Below are 15,789 nucleotides of genomic sequence, written 5' to 3' on the forward strand. Positions count from 1 at the left end.
ACTATATCAAAATAGGATTATCTTGATGTTGTTCTATTCGCGCCATGCAGTGCAGGTATTTCGAACAAGGTCTCATCCGTGAATAATTTTATGGAAATTCCAAATTCGCAAATTAAAGGCTGTTACAGCATTATATTTGGAAAGACAAAACTCTGTTGGGGCCGTTTCAATCGGGAATTCGGGGGTTCCATTAACGCCTGAAGAAATCCTCGACTCTTTGGTGGATGGCTTTGTTGTGAATTATCCGGTGGGTGCTAATTAAAAACCTTCTTCGGGCAAGGAAAGGAGCGAAGCGACTATAAAGAGCGGTGGCACGGCTTTGTGGTTTCTAACAATAATTAAAGGCAAATAAATAAACAGATTTGTACAACGACTAATTGAAGCTCAAATAAATCAAAATTTAACTAATAGTACGTCGGTGGACCACCCAAAGTGTACGGGTTTGAGTCCGTGCCTCCGGAGTGCCGAAAAAGTTGAGTTGTAATCGAAGTGTTAATAGGCCAAACGGGTTTCGGTGGACAAACATTACTCCAAAAAATCGCCCCGAAGGTCCGACTTTACCGTGTGTTTTTTTTTATATTTTTATGTTTTTTTTTTTTTTTCTTTTTTTGGCAGTCTCAACGACAATCTGACGAAACACTCATCTGAAAGTTGCCCAGATTTGCCGACAGATATAAAGTTGGAAGGAGACGATGAAGCTGGGGACGGAGACGAAAGCGGCAGCGAGTTTGCTTCATGCTCGTTGCACTTGAACGCTTCAACGGCATTCTGATTTGTGGCTGCGGCTGCTGTTGCGGGCTGCAGTCGGGATCCCAAGCCGATTCGATCCGATCCGGACCAGGACGTGGCCATATTTCACGTGAGGAGCATCTAACAAGTAACGCCGCACAACCTTAAAATACGAATAATAAATACCTAGTATTTCAAAAATGATTACTCTAAATCACCATTACAGAGTCAACTTTGACTTTTCTTGATCGATTGTTTTTGGATAAAATTACTAAAGATATTATATTGAATCCCTATTATTACAAAGATAAATATTCCCCAATGAATCCTATTTCCAATATACCCTTAAGACCCATGAATACCTTGAATAAAATATTTAAAAAATTGGATAAAAAAAACAAACACAAACAGGGGAAAGGTGAAAGTTTAGAATCTTTGAGGGAATCTCTGGGATTGGCGTGGTAATCGGTTTGACCCAGCTTCCCTTCTCACCACCTCGCCCTTCCACATCCCTCTTTGAATCAAAGCCCGCCGCCCTTTTGAATTTCCAATATGGCGTCCCTGCCGTTTCCGTATCTGAGATGCTCAGATTTGGAGATGCTGCGCTGATAGACGCGCTTTAAATGCATAAAATTGCCGACTATAAATAACATTTAATGAAACACATTTTTCGATTCCCGATTCTACACGCATCCGAATCCATTCCCCTCTTTTTGGATGCTTTTCTTTATTTTTTTTTTCCACTTTTACTTTTACTTATACCATATTGTTTTTGGCAAAGGATTGCCAGAGGCCCTAGGAGATGAGATGGAGGAGGAGCGTTTAGCTTGGCATCTTCTATGCTTCTTGAGTTATTATTGTAATTTGGCTGTGGGCAGCCGAGTGGAACGGTTGTGCCGCCGGTTGCAGATACAGTTACTCCGAAAGATCCCAGCCGAATGACGGGATGAGATGGAGCTCTGCCAGCTCTGGCATTTTGTGTTCATTTAAATTTTTCACAGTCTATGAAATATAATAAGTTTGCGACATGTGCGCCGCCAATTCCCCATTCCAAACTTGGCCATACGGACTTTAATTAAAAAACAAGATCTTTCCCGTTGCGGGACCTCCATCGGTAGGGAGACCTGAGTGGATTTCGGCGGAAAGGATTACAATGTTTCCATAGATCAGATAGATTCTAGTTCCGTTTGGAACCACCTACGCAGAACTGTGTTGCCGTTCGAAATGTGTTAACGGTAAACCCGCTCGCAGCCATTTTATGCGTTTCGTTTCGCGCGCACATCTCACCATTCAAATGGGCCGTAACGGTATAATGGCAAACCAACACAAAATCAACAGAAAAGGAAATACTGTGTTTTTGTAGCGCATGTTTTTGCCGTTGATTTTCCTGGTGGGTGTAATGGTACAGTACGTATTGAAAGTGTAAGGCCGCCATAATATCACTGCGAAAATTCACACAAATTTTTGAGAGGGTCCCATATTCTTATTATAATCATTATTCTGATTGTAGGTAATTACCTATCTGCGGTTTCCTTTAAAGTAATTGTAGAAAAATAAATTGAAGCCACTAAAATAAAGTTTTGAGAAATAAATGGCCAAAATGACCAAAGTATAAAAAGTTATACTTTGGTTTTCTTGGGAATACTTAACAGTTTTGTAACGCACTTCCCATGTGTGGCAGAATGGAAATTGCAAAAGAAAATTCATAAAGTGGCGGATGTTTTCTTAATTTTTAATGCTTTAGTTTTATTTAAGTGTTTATGGAGAAATAACTAATGAAAACCGCCTTGAATTGCACATTTCGCTACAGTCCCCCGCTCCACCGGCTGTGTATTAATAAACATGCATCTTGCATGGGCCTGTACTTGTGTTAAAGCGCAACATGATTCGCTCGATTTAAAATGCATTTCCATGCCAATGGCAACGCGCCGAGTTGCCGCCCTTTGATTTATAAAGCAGGCCGTTTCTTTCTACCCGCTCCCACATTTTCAGCCACATCCCAGATCTTCATTCGCTGTTTGTTTACTTGTCAATGCAATTAAAAGGAAACACTTTTGGGCAAATGCATATCTCATGTCCAGTGACCATGTAGCAAAGCAACACGTATTTATATTTTACAGCCAGATACTTATATTTCCCCGTCTTAAATGCTCTTGCGAATGTTCAGTTTACAAATCAAAACTTAGCTATTTTAACATAAAACATCAAGCCAGGTTGTGGGATCAGGAGCTCCATGTTGGCCAGGTATCAAGGCAATGCTCTGTAAATAGAAAAGTCATTAGTCCAACTGAAAGTATTGGATGTGTATCGATTCCATCACAGATTATTATTGGATTTCATCGAGCCTAATCGATACTTACACAATCAAAACAACGAAATATAAGGCAACTACACTGCAAAACAAATGTGGGTTGGATCACGGATTTTGCTGGTTTTGTGGCTTAGCTTAGGGATCTCTCCTACACATCTTATTCCTTCTTGGGCACGCTCAGGTCGTAGAAGAGCTTGCCCATGCCGCCGATGCCGACCAGGGCGAGGGCCATTGTGATGCGGTACAGAACCTGGTCGACGGCGGATCCCTTTAGGAAAACAGGCTTGCCGTCCTTCTTCTGGAAATGCTCCTGCACCTTCCGGATCTCGAAGTAACCCTTCTCGATTTGCTCCTTGGGCACGGCAGCAGAGCGACGGCCAGCGGTGGTGGTGAAGCTACGGACAACAGCCTGCAGAAAGAGAATGTGCGGTTAGTTCTTGCAGCTCCAGCGCCTTACGTAATTGCAGGCGTAGAAATTATTTGTCGCTCATATGGAACGAATATTCCATAATATTCCAGTTGTAGGAAGATTAATTTCTTCCTCAATTTAACTTACTCTCGACAAGTTCATCATTTTGCTTTAGTTTATTTTTATAATTTAGCAAAACGCGAGCAGAGTTTTCCTGGGCGAAAAATTATGACAGCTGTTTGACGTCTTTGGAGAAAGTGCTGCCGGATCGTTAAAAAAATGCAGCCCTTAAAACCGTTGAAAGAGTGTTCCGAAAATATGAATAAACGGACAAATATTTAAATTTAATATGATATTAATAAGTGCTAATAATCATTAATTAAAATGCCGCAAAATAAAATTCGAAATAAGCTTATCAGATAGTGCCGATTAGCGTTGCCTGATTATCATAATGTTGCATCCCTGGAAAAGTGCCATTCACTGTGAAACTATTTACAAAATTAAAAATAAAACAACTGCTGAATTTAATTCTATTTTATTTTTCCATAGCCTTTAGAAACATAAAAGACAGCCATGGGCTTCCTCACAGTATTAAAAAAGATGAGGCAAAAAGAAAAGGAGATGCGCATACTGTTGCTGTAAGAAAATTTTCTAAACAAAAACAATGATGATTCATTCGGATGTTTATCCTTTAGGGGCCTGGATAATGCCGGGAAGACAACTATACTGAAGCGCTTTAATGGCGAACCCATTGACACAATCTCACCCACCCTGGGGTTCAACATAAAAACACTAGAGCACAATGGTTACACCCTGAATATGTGGGATGTGGGCGGACAAAAATCTCTTCGATCATACTGGCGAAATTATTTTGAATGCACAGACGGATTAGTTTGGGTGGTGGACAGTGCGGACAGGATGCGGCTGGAGTCTTGTGGACAAGAACTGCAGATCCTTCTCCAAGAAGAGCGCCTGGCTGGAGCTACACTCCTGGTACTGTGCAACAAACAGGATCTTCCCGGAGCCCTCTCCTCTAACGAAATAAAAGATGTACATAAGCATATTTCACTTTTAAGATTTATCAATATATTTAATATCATTAATGTTTACAGATACTGCATCTGGAGGATATCACCACGCACCATTGGCTGGTGGCAGGAGTCAGCGCGGTAACCGGGGAAAAACTTCTTAGTTCCATGGACTGGTTAATTGATGACATAGCCAAGCGAATATTTACACTCGATTAAAGCAAACTCCCTTTATTTTTCCATCAAGTACATTTTGTATAGTTTCTCTTCCGATTCGTTGGCAAATACAGGCTTGAAGTTTACTTTATGGATGGTTATGAATCCTTCATCCAGGGCCGGCTCTTGGTACTTTTTTTTGAGCATATTAAACACCATGTCGTTGATCTTTGAGTGCAATGAATCAGAGAGTTCGCGGAACACAATGTTGTGTTTTGCGTGCGCAATTGACACATTCATAACCAAACATCGACAGGGAATCTTGAACGTTGCTGCTACGCTCAGGAACTTTTTACGTGAAGCACTATCTACGTTAGTATTATCTACCACACAGGAATTTCCAGCATCCAAGAAACGTTCACAGGCTTTAAGGCAAGCTGGAACGCCACCTAAAGCATCGGCACTCACAATTTTGTATCCCCGGCTCTGAAAGAAACTTTCGCAAAAGTGGCTCTTTCCTGAGCCAGGTAATCCCACCATTATGACCATTTCATTAGGATGACCGTCAAAGGTTATATTATCCGGATCAAAAAGTGTCACTTGGTCGTGAATACCAGTGGGATCAAATTCGGGTTTATTCCATTCCTCCACGCGCTTTCCTAGGAAGTGAACTTCTGGCGTATAAAAGGAAATGCCAACGTTTGCAGCAAATAGTCTGTCAGCTAGAGAATGATCCTTACGCTGCTTGGTGACTCCCTTTCCAGTCTCAGGTCTTCCGGCTGCATCACCCACAAAAAAACATCGATCCTCCTGAACTCTGACTCCACAATTCATCTCATTTTTTAGATGCTCCCACATACCAGTTCGCGGCTTACGATACAAGCCATCTCCAACGGCAATAAATACTTGGATGGGTATTCCTAGTTTAGCCACAATCTGTTTGATCTTTCCCTTAAAGTCATCCAGCTTAATTTTTCCGCGAGCAATGCCTCCTTGGTTGGTGAAGAAACATATTTTAAATGCATCTTTGTGTAGGCTCTTGAGTTTATCTGGCACTTCGGGGAAGATGATCTGCCAGTCATCAATGGTTTTTGGAAAAACGTTTCCAGACTTCGTTTTAATAATGGTGCCATCCATGTCGTAGCCGGCTATCTTCTCGGATGGTACCACGCCAGCGCTGGTAAAGATAACCAATTTTCCATTGGCAGCTGAGTCCCATCTCTCTGATGTGCTTGCCGAAATCGAGGTGGCCGATGAAACTGGGACCTCCTCTGCCTCAATTGGGGGCGGATCGAAGACCACTTGGAATCCGTGTCTGCCGTAAACGATTTCCACCAAATCTCCGTGCTGCAATTTGCATTCAGTGTTCTGCATCACCATCAGTCCATTCACGCCACATGGATTTAATCCTAGGACTTTCATGTTGACCAGGCACTTATTGGTGTCAACATCTAGGCGGATCTGTCGCTTGGAGCATCGGGCGTCGCGGATTCCAGTCTCTCGACTTCGTCCTACAAAGTTCTCGCCCGATGACAGCCGAATCATGTGATGTTCTGCTTCCGTAGGTTTAAGGCAGCATGTCCGCGTTGCCCTCTTTAGGTCGACCTTTGCCACAGATCGGTTAAGATATTTTGCCATTGACATTGTGTGGGAATTTAGCAACTTGAAAGCATTTCTGTTTACTTCTTGCGCGGTTAAAGGTGCCCAGATGCGGAAATAAATTGGCCTGCCATTCACACGAAATTTAAAAGCATGGCGGGTTTCTTTCCTATTTTAAATGGAAAAAATACGTTTCTGCAGATCGGTGTAGAATCGATCTACAAATCGTTAAAGGAATTCCGCTCAAAAATCTGATGATTTTTGGCAAAGATATAGCCCTCGATGGGGGCCATATTGTCCCTCCCATGACTTTTTCACATTTTGAAGGGGATCCTCCAGAAAATTTTATGAAAAATCAAAAAAATAATTTGTTTTCAGATTTTGATGCAGATCGGTGGAGAATCGATCTACAAATCTTTTAAGGTATTCCGCTCAATAATCGGGTCAGTTTTGCCAAAGATATAGCCCTCGATGGGGGCCATATTGTTCCTCTCATGACTTTTTCAAATTTTGAAGGGGATCCTCCAGAAAATTTTATGAAAAATCAAAAAAATAATTTGTTTTCAGATTTTGATGCAGATCGGTGGAGAATCTATCTACAAATCGTTTGAGGTATTCCGCTCAATAATCGGGTCAGTTTTGCCAAAGATATAGCCCTCGATGGGGGCCATATTGTTCCTCTCATGACTTTTTCACATTTTGAAGGGGATCCTCCAGAAAATTTGATGAAAAATCAAAAAAATAATTTGTTTTCAGATTTGGATGCAGATCGGTAGAGAATCGATCTACAAATCGTTTAAGGTATTGCTCTCAAGAATCGGATCAGTTTTGCCAAAGATATAGCCCTCAATGTGGGCCATATTGTACCTCCCATGACTTTTTCACATTTTGAAGGGGAACCCCCAGAAAATTTTATGAAAAATCAAAAAAATAATTTGTTTCCAAATTTTGATGCAGATCGGTGGAGAATCGATCTACAAATCGTTTGAGGTATTCCGCTCAATAATCGGGTCAGTTTTGCCAAAGATATAGCCCTCGATGGGGGCCATATTGTTCCTCTCATGACTTTTTCACATTTTAAAGGGGATGCCCCAGAAAAATGAACAAAAAATCTAAAAAATAATTTGTTCATAGATTATAATGCAGATCGACGCAGAATCGATCTACAAATTATTTAAGGTATTCCGCTCATGAATCGGATGTAAATTGGCAAAGATATAGCCTTCGATGGGGGCCATATTGCCCCTCCCATGCATTTCCCACATTTTGAAGGGGATGCCCCAGAAAAATGAACAAAAAATCTAAAAAATAATTTGTTCATAGATTATAATGCAGATCGACGCAGAATCGATCTACAAATTATTTAAGGTATTCCGCTCATGAATCGGATGTAAATTGGCAAAGATATAGCCTTCGATGGGGGCCATATTGCCCCTCCCATGTATTTCCCACATTTTAAAGGGGATGCCCCAGAAAAATGAACAAAAAATCTAAATAATAATTTGTTCATAGATTTTAATGCAGATCGACGCAGAATCGATCTACAAATCATTTAAGGTATTCCGCTCATAAATCGGATGTAAATTGGAAAAGATATAGCCCTCGATGGGGGCCATATTGTCACTCCCATGCATTTTCGACGTTTTGAAGGGGATGCCCCAGAAAAATGAAATAAATAAACAAAAAATCTAATAAATAATTTATTCCTACATTTTGATGCAGATTTTAACTTTAACAAATAAAAACAACTAATTTGAAAATATAAAACAAGTTTCAAGCTTTTTAGTCAACGGCGAAATTTAAAGTGACAGTCTGGTAACGCTGCACATTATGGCAAGGATATGGTAACACAAAATGGTTTAAATTTGAATTCCATAGCGTATTTCTTCAAAGTTTTTGCAAAAAACACAATAAAGCTGCAGAAAAATGTATATATATACCAAGATATAGCCCTCGATGGGGGCCATATTGTCCCTCCCATGCTTTTTCCACATTTCGAAGGGGATCCTCCCGAAAATTTGATGAAAAATCAAAAAAATAATTTGTTTCCAAATTTTGATGCAGATCGGTGGAGAATCGATCTACAAATCGTTTGAGGTATTCCGCTCAATAATCGGGTCAGTTTTGCCAAAGATATAGCCCTCGATGGGGGCCATATTGTTCCTCTCATGACTTTTTCACATTTTGAAGGGGATCCTCCAGAAAATTTGATGAAAAATCAAAAAAATAATTTGTTTTCAGATTTGGATGCAGATCGGTAGAGAATCGATCTACAAATCGTTTAAGATATTGCTCTCAAGAATCGGATCAGTTTTGCCAAAGATATAGCCCTCAATGTGGGCCATATTGTACCCCATTACTTTTTCAGATTTTGAAGGGGATCCCCCAGAAAATTTGATGAAAAATCAAAAAAATAATTTGTTTCCAAATTTTGATGCAGATCGGTGGAGAATCGATCTACAAATCGTTTAAGGTATTCTGCCCATGAATCAGATGAGTTTTGGAAAAGATATAGCCCTCGATGGGGGCCATATTTTCCCTCTCATGACTTTTTCAGATTTTGAAGGGGATCCTCCAGAAAATTTGATGAAAAATCAAAAAAATAATTTGTTTTCAGATTTTGATGCAGATCGGTGGACTATGCAATGATAGTCCCTCGATGGGACCCCTTTAATACATTTTCCACATCTTGAAAGGGATCTTCCAGAAAATTTAACAAAAAATCTAAAAATTAGTTTGTTTTCAGATTTTTTCAGATAAAGCATTTATGTTGTAACTATTCTTTCTAAGAATAAGATGTATTTAGAATAGGTTTTAGCGCCCAGTAGGCAATGATTTTTAAATTATAATAGATTCCCAAGTAGGCTTTAAATATCAAAACCTTTTGGACTTGAACTTGGAAGCTTCAGTTTCAGAAGCCCTAAAATTTTTGTTGAAACTAGTCACTGAAGATACACTTCTTAAATGCAAAGAAATTTTCTCTCTTTACGGGTAAGTAGTTTTAAGCCAAGCTATATCTTATTTATGTAAGCCAACTTTTTATTTCTCAAGCCGCTCTTCCTGCGGGGGGTAGGCGAGTTGGGTACCTTGAATTTACCCAACCGCCTTTCTCGGCCCTCGGTTGCTCTGATGCATGCTGCTGCTGCCAAACCACGTCCGGGGAAGATCACCCCGAAGATGGAGAAACTGCGAAAGAAATTTCAGGCGGACAACGATTTACCCGTTTTTCTCAAGGGTGGCAGCATGGATAAGCTTCTTTACCGGCTGACTTGGGTGCTGTGTTTCATTGGCATGGCCGGTGATGTTCTTCTGTGGTTTGGCTACATTTTGGCCTAATCTTATGACCTCATAATCGTCTTTAAACACTTCAAGCAATAAAATTGCAACACGCAATAATGTTCTTCGCCTCACACCCTAAACTTTAAACGGCTTGTGCTCTTGTCCTGTTTCTGTGTTCTGGTTTCATGAATACGGCAATTCAATTAAACTATCATCCGAAATTATTCTAATTGATTTTTATTATTTTGGGGGAAGATCCATTACTTCAGAAAGGGGTTTCCTCGGCTATTGTTAGCTAAAAATTATGTCGGTTTACTTTTTAAATTTGGCGCGCTAATAAATTTAATTTGGCGTTTTGCCGATACTGCCATCGCAATATTATGACCACAACTGGTCACACTCAAAAGTTACACTTGTACAACTTGCAGTTTTGCCGGAACTTTTTTTAAACATTTTTCCTCACTTTTTAAAGGTACGTATGCATGCATTTTAAGCTTGATTATGTTTCCCAGCCTAATAAATCTGTTCGACGAAGTTTATTTTACTTTGCAATTGATTAACAACGTAGTTTCAATGCATCCACATTTTTCCACTACACGTTCCTAGGAGTCTTGCACTCCAATTATTCTTTTGGTTATAACCCGCATATCTGCCACATCGGATTTGTCGGATCACCCTGAGAAAGAAAGTGCATCTTCATCAAGTTTTCATGTGCTCCACACTCTTTGGCTTGACTTCAAAATTTAAGTAGCTTTTTACATTTTACAGTTGAACGACAAGCAATGTAAGTTCATCACAATAAATTGCCTACTCCGTACATAAAGTTTCCAAATTGTCAGTCATGTTGTGGCTAAACTACGTTCAGAGATCCCGGCAGCAACTTAATAGGCTGTGTCAATTGTGTAGCCATAGTCAGATTGCTGTCCGTTCCGGAAGCAGTCACAGTGTCCGGGTTAGGTCCCCGGAGTTCTTCCAAAGCAAGAGCTTTTGTAGCTCGTTCAGGCCTTTGTCGATTCGTTACAGGTATTTGCCGGCTGTATTTTACGATTCAGATAACTGAAGTTCTTCATCTTCTTGCTTTATTTGCAGTTGCTCCGCAAATCTTCCCCAAGCAGCTGAAATGGCCAGCAAGTCCGCCCACTTCGTACTGCCCAACACGCAGCCCATTGCTGATTTGGACTGCAAGAACGCCTTCGAGAACCTGACGGACAAGGAGAAGCTCTATGCCCATTACTTCAGCAAGGCCTCCTGGGACGGTGGCCTCATCGCCCTGATCCAGTCGAGTCCCGAGGCGCCGCTCATCTTCTCCCTATTGCATCGCATTTTTGTGGCCGAAAAGCCGGCAGATCTCAAGGCAAAGGCTGAAGTGGCTGGCGTCACTCCGGAAGAGTATACGGTAAGTCGGTGGTAATATTGCCACTTTTCTTTATTAAATAATATATGCCTTCGCAGGGCTTCCTGGTTTATGCTTGTGGTGTCTTTGCCAATGCGGGCAACTACAAAGGCATGGGTGACAGTAAGATTGTACCCAACCTTCCTGCCGAGAAATTTGAGGCTGTCGTAAAAGCTTCGGCCGCCTACGCTACTGAACCCCGCGTTGCCAAGATCTTCGAAAGAGTTAAAGGGTTGATCTATGCGCTAGAGTCCCGAAACGAGATTCTGGGCTTCGCTCCTGACGGCATCACCACCTATTGGTCAGACAATTGCACCAAGGAAGACTCTGAGATCGTCAACTCCTGGCTGACCTCGAAACGCATCGAACCCTACATGTGCCGCACCTTTAAGGTTGTGGAAGATGGCAAGACCATCTACGACGTGAAACTGGGTTCAGTGGCGGACACTTCAAAGGACGGAATTACCCTGCCCCTGGAAGAGTTCAAGGGTAACCAGTTCCGAGTTACCCGAGGAGACTATCAGAAGTTGTTGCAGCGTGTGAATCAGCATTTATTGGAGGCCCAGAAGTATGCTGCCAACGAGAATGAGTCGAAAATGATCGAGCATTACGTCCGCTCCTTCGAACAGGGCTCGCTGGCCGAGCATAAGGACGGTTCTCGCTGGTGGATCAAGGACAAGGGACCCGTCATCGAGACCTATATTGGCTTCATCGAAACCTACAGGGATCCAGCCGGAGGACGTGCTGAATTCGAAGGTTTTGTGGCCATGGTGAACAAGGAGAGCTCCGCAAAGTTTTCGGAGCTGGTCGACCGCGCGGAAAAACTGGTGGAATATCTGCCCTGGACTGAACCCTATGAAAAAGACTCGTACCTGAAACCTGATTTCACTTCCCTGGATGTACTTACTTTTGCCGGCAGTGGAGTGCCCGCAGGAATCAACATTCCGAACTGTATGAATATTCACTCTCAAATCAATTATGAAGCTCTTACAATATTTTCGTTGTTTCAGATGACGAGATCCGGCAAGATGAGGGCTTTAAGAATGTCTCTTTGGGAAATGTTCTGGCCAACATTAACCGAAAGGATCCCATTCCATTCCTTTCCGAAGAGGATCAAACTCTGATGAAGGAGTTCAAGGTTAAGGCCTTCGAAGTTCAAGTGGGCCTCCATGAGTTGCTGGGTCACGGAAGTGGAAAGCTGTTCCGGATTGACGAGAAGGGTGTCTTCAACTTCGATAAGGAGAACACGAAGAACTTGATTACAGGGGACGCAATTAAGAAGTGGTATCTTCCTGGAGAGACTTACGACACCAAGTTTGGAGCCATTGGGTCGTCCTATGAAGAATGTCGTGCTGAGGCTGTTGGACTATACCTTTCCCTCCAGCGGGACATTCTCGAAATCTTTGGCTTTAAAGACAAGACTGAGCAGGATAACATTATCTACGTCAACTGGCTGAGTCTGATTTGGAACGGCATGGGCGTGGCCCTGGAAATGTTCAACCCCAAGTCCAAGCTGTGGCTCCAAGCCCACTCTCGTGCTAGATTCGTCATAATGAAGGTTTTGCTGGAAGCCGGAGAGGGTCTGGTGAAAGTTGAAGAGACTGAGAACGGCAAGAACCTTTTGCTGACAGTGGATCGCACCAAGATCGAAACTGTGGGTAAGAAGGCGCTGGGAGACTTCCTCACTAAGCTGCAGGTATACAAGTCTACCGCTGACATTGAGGAGGCCACCAAGATGTACGATCACTACTCCGAGGTGAACGAAAGCGGGTCGCACCCGTGGGCCAAGTGGCGGGACATTTGCCTGGCCCACAAGAAGCCGCGCATGATTCTTGTCCAGGCCAACACAGAGGTGGACAAGAACCAGAAGGTGCAACTGAAGACCTACGAGCCCACGCACGAGGGTTACATTCAATCCTGGGTAGAGCGATACCCTACTACTGAAATTGACGATCTTCTGGAGACCATCGTGGACCAGGACAAAAAATACTTCCCGAAAGCCTTCTCAAACTAAAAAAAAATGCATTTAAAAAACTTCATCAATATTTTGCATAATTTGTTAACTTTGAATTTTAAAAACTATTAAAATTGAGTCATCCAATGACAGTAGGATTTTTAATTAGGTTTTTTTTAATTCATGGAGTTTATGAACAAAGGATTTTTAAGAATTCAACGTTTTTGTAAAAAAACGATCTTTTTTTATCGACTTTTGTGATCGGCGTTCACAAGAAGACGCCAACAAGGACTAAAAGTTATAAGAAACAAATATTCCTTGCCTTAAATGTTAGAAATTCGATTATTTTAAATCGCTTTAAGATTTCTTGCTGCTACGATTGTATTGTTTATTTTGTATTTGCTTCATTTCTTTGTAATTTGTTTTCCATCCACCCAATTGCACCGCCATGGCAACCACCCATAGAAATCGATGTAACCAAAACCAGCCATCCAGCGATGCGGACACTGGTGCCTTCGCAATTGGAAAACCCAAATTTATGATACCAAATTCACTGCCCATCCAGCACGATTTCCTGAGCAGAAAATTCGCAAGGAGGATGGAGTACGATCTGGAGAGGGTCAACCGCAGCCTGGAGATGTCCAAGGAGAATCCAATGCACCGCGACGCCATTGAGAAAGAGGCAATGACGCAGGAAATGAAACAAATTAAGAATGCCGAGTTCATAGATCGGAAAAAACGTCAGCAGCTGCGCCAGGATTGCGAGGAGCTTCGTGACCTAGCAGAGCAGCTCCGTTTGGCTGCCATTTCCAAAGGCATTGCCGATGACCTGAAGGACCGAAAGCGGTTGCGGCAGTTGGCTGTGAAGACGGAAGCTAAAGAAGTGGCAGAGGAACGTTGCTTGCTAGAGGCCCAAGAGCGAGAACGGGAGTCAGCCTACAAGGAGAAGCAGCGCCGGTTGCGAGAATCCCTCACAGCACAAATGGAGGAAACCCGACAGCGACGCCAGCAGGAGCATGCCCAGGTCATGAACGATCGGGAGCTCATGCAGGCTAGGCAGAAACAAATCGAAGATGAGGATCGCGCCCAAGAGTTGGAAAATCAGCGTATCAAGATGCAGAAACGTCGGGATATGATGCAGTCTATCCAGGATAACAAAGCCGCCAAGGAGTTTGAGCGAAACCAGAACCTTTCGGAGCTCAAGCGACTGCTACAAAATCAGTCCGATATTGAGGAAACGAAAAATAGGCTGGAAGCAGAAAGACTGGAAGTGCAACGCAAGAAGGAGGAGATTAGCATTCGCCTGGGCTTTGAGGTTCTAGAGATCGAGGTACGCCCGATAGCCTTTCATTGTTACTTTTGTATCGTTATCTTTTTAAAATTATATTTTTTCCCCCAAAGAATCAAAAACTCCACCGGAACAATCTCCTGCTGGATCTGCTGGAGGCAGAGTACATGGCCAAAAGCGACGAGCGTTTCCGCCAACAGCTTCAGCAGGAGGTGATGTCTCGGAAGCGCACCAAGCAGGAGCTAGAACGTTATCGCCTTGAAGTTGAGCACCGCAAGATGGAAGAAATGAAGCAGAAGCGGGCTGAAATGAAAACACGCCAAGAGGACTTGCCTGACAAACTGGAGGCACAAGAACGGGAGAAGCAGCTGCAGGACTATCGCCAGCGCATGGCTCACGGGGCTACTTTGTTAGCAATGATTAAGGACAACCAAAGGAAGCGAGCGGATGCTGCCGCCGAAAACTTCCAGTACTTCGAAATGAGAGCCAAATCTGAGGCGGAGTTGCAAGAACGCATTAAGAAGGAACGTCTGCTTATGCTGGGTCAGGTTCCTGCTTCAGTTCTTCGGTATCTGCCGAAGAATGTACTGACCTCCACGGATCGAGAACATTTCGTAATTTCTCAAGATGATAAGACCATGGGAGGTGGCGATGCCTAGTCTATGGTTTTGATAGGCGCTGGCCGGGTTCCAAGTTGTAATTCAACGATGGCAGTTTTATTTTTACGACTCTCTGCCGTAAGGCAGTTTGCTTCCTAGCACATATACATAATTTGAAATGTAGACACCCGCCCGCCCACTTTGCGTACGTGACGTGTCTCATTCACACCACAGTGCTGCCACTCTGTCGGCATACTTGAAAGGCTGCCAGACCAATATGAATTAGAAGGGATGTTTAGAACTGAATACTAGTATTTTTTATAATATAAAATGTTAAACCCTCAAAATAGTTTCTACGATTTTTTATTCGTTATAATTAAAAAATAATTTGGTATTTAGTATTATTTAGTTTTTTATACAAAATAATTAGTACTCTATTCTAGTCAACCGTATCAATATATAAAAGCAAAAACGTGTATTCTCATGATTATAACAAAATCTGAATTTTTGTATCATAAATATTTCTTTCAAAATCATCTTTCAAATTTAAAAATAATAGCAAGATTCTAAACGATAGGGTACCCCTGTTGTTCAATTTAAAAAGACGCCACACGCCCATTCCTACTCATAACAAGCTGGCAACGCCACACATGCAATCGCTGGCATCGCCTTAATTTAATGGCAGACAAAAAAAAAACGGTGAAACGGTGGGAGTGATCTTTGTTTTGCGTCCAAACAAACCCTAGAAACGGAAAATAGGCGGTGTACAAATTGCACAGTGTTTTGGCAAAATGCCCGGGCAAGTGATAACCATGTTTTGCAATGCATAGAACGCTACATACGCGAAAAATAAATGAAAAATTCCACGGAAATCAAGTTCTCATGAGTACGCAGACATACGCGGAAGCGTGAAATAGAAGAGACCCCAGTGAAAAACAAATCGTACGAACTTTGTACGCGATTGCAGTCAGTGGAGGGGAAACCCACACAAACACAAACATACACACACACACAAACACTTTTGAAAACAAAGAAAGAAAAAAA

At 42.2% G+C, this 15,789-nt stretch overlaps 6 protein-coding genes across 7 annotated transcripts; 4 read left to right on the forward strand and 2 right to left on the reverse strand.

Moving 5' to 3' along the window:
- Window positions 1–2,835: 2,835 nt before the first annotated feature.
- Window positions 2,836–3,752, reverse strand: LOC6499461 (cytochrome c oxidase subunit 7A, mitochondrial). The gene is made up of 3 exons (XM_032453573.2): window positions 3,597–3,752; window positions 3,090–3,449; window positions 2,836–2,989 (listed from the first exon to the last, which is right to left on the reverse strand). Exons 1-2 carry the CDS (start codon window positions 3,612–3,614, stop codon window positions 3,198–3,200), a joined length of 270 nt encoding a protein of 89 aa, XP_032309464.1. The 5' UTR covers window positions 3,615–3,752; the 3' UTR covers window positions 2,836–2,989; window positions 3,090–3,197.
- Window positions 3,753–3,894: 142 nt separating this feature from the next.
- LOC6501121 (ADP-ribosylation factor-like protein 2) lies at window positions 3,895–4,779 on the forward strand. The gene is made up of 3 exons (XM_001954555.4): window positions 3,895–4,087; window positions 4,145–4,499; window positions 4,562–4,779. The coding sequence occupies exons 1-3, from the start codon at window positions 4,023–4,025 to the stop codon at window positions 4,694–4,696; spliced, it is 555 nt and encodes a 184-aa protein (XP_001954591.1). The 5' UTR covers window positions 3,895–4,022; the 3' UTR covers window positions 4,697–4,779.
- LOC6499460 (uncharacterized protein F21D5.5) lies at window positions 4,513–6,366 on the reverse strand. The gene has a single exon (XM_001954556.4). It carries the CDS (start codon window positions 6,275–6,277, stop codon window positions 4,709–4,711), a length of 1,569 nt encoding a protein of 522 aa, XP_001954592.1. The 5' UTR covers window positions 6,278–6,366; the 3' UTR covers window positions 4,513–4,708.
- A 2,700-nt stretch (window positions 6,367–9,066) lies between these two features.
- On the forward strand, window positions 9,067–9,735 carry LOC6501122 (cytochrome c oxidase subunit 7A1, mitochondrial). Its single transcript, XM_001954557.4, has 2 exons — window positions 9,067–9,223; window positions 9,284–9,735. The coding sequence occupies exons 1-2, from the start codon at window positions 9,197–9,199 to the stop codon at window positions 9,566–9,568; spliced, it is 312 nt and encodes a 103-aa protein (XP_001954593.1). The 5' UTR covers window positions 9,067–9,196; the 3' UTR covers window positions 9,569–9,735.
- A 153-nt stretch (window positions 9,736–9,888) lies between these two features.
- LOC6501123 (dipeptidyl peptidase 3) lies at window positions 9,889–13,023 on the forward strand. 2 transcript variants are annotated; one of them, XM_001954558.4, is made up of 5 exons: window positions 9,897–9,983; window positions 10,280–10,534; window positions 10,601–10,907; window positions 10,964–11,855; window positions 11,915–13,023. In XM_001954558.4, exons 2-5 carry the CDS (start codon window positions 10,353–10,355, stop codon window positions 12,916–12,918), a joined length of 2,385 nt encoding a protein of 794 aa, XP_001954594.1. In that variant the 5' UTR covers window positions 9,897–9,983; window positions 10,280–10,352; the 3' UTR covers window positions 12,919–13,023. The 2 variants fall into 2 exon arrangements, with proteins under 2 accessions (XP_014766896.1, XP_001954594.1); XM_014911410.3 differs by lacking the exon at window positions 10,280–10,534 and having other exon boundaries at window positions 9,889–9,983.
- Window positions 13,024–13,165: 142 nt separating this feature from the next.
- Window positions 13,166–15,764, forward strand: LOC6501124 (vicilin-like seed storage protein At2g18540). The gene is made up of 2 exons (XM_001954559.4): window positions 13,166–14,188; window positions 14,260–15,764. The coding sequence occupies exons 1-2, from the start codon at window positions 13,307–13,309 to the stop codon at window positions 14,803–14,805; spliced, it is 1,428 nt and encodes a 475-aa protein (XP_001954595.1). The 5' UTR covers window positions 13,166–13,306; the 3' UTR covers window positions 14,806–15,764.
- The last annotated feature ends 25 nt before the right edge of the window (window positions 15,765–15,789 follow it).

This window comes from Drosophila ananassae, chromosome 2L (assembly GCF_017639315.1).
Source record: "Drosophila ananassae strain 14024-0371.13 chromosome 2L, ASM1763931v2, whole genome shotgun sequence".
In the NCBI taxonomy this organism is placed as follows: Eukaryota; Metazoa; Arthropoda; class Insecta; order Diptera; family Drosophilidae; genus Drosophila; species Drosophila ananassae.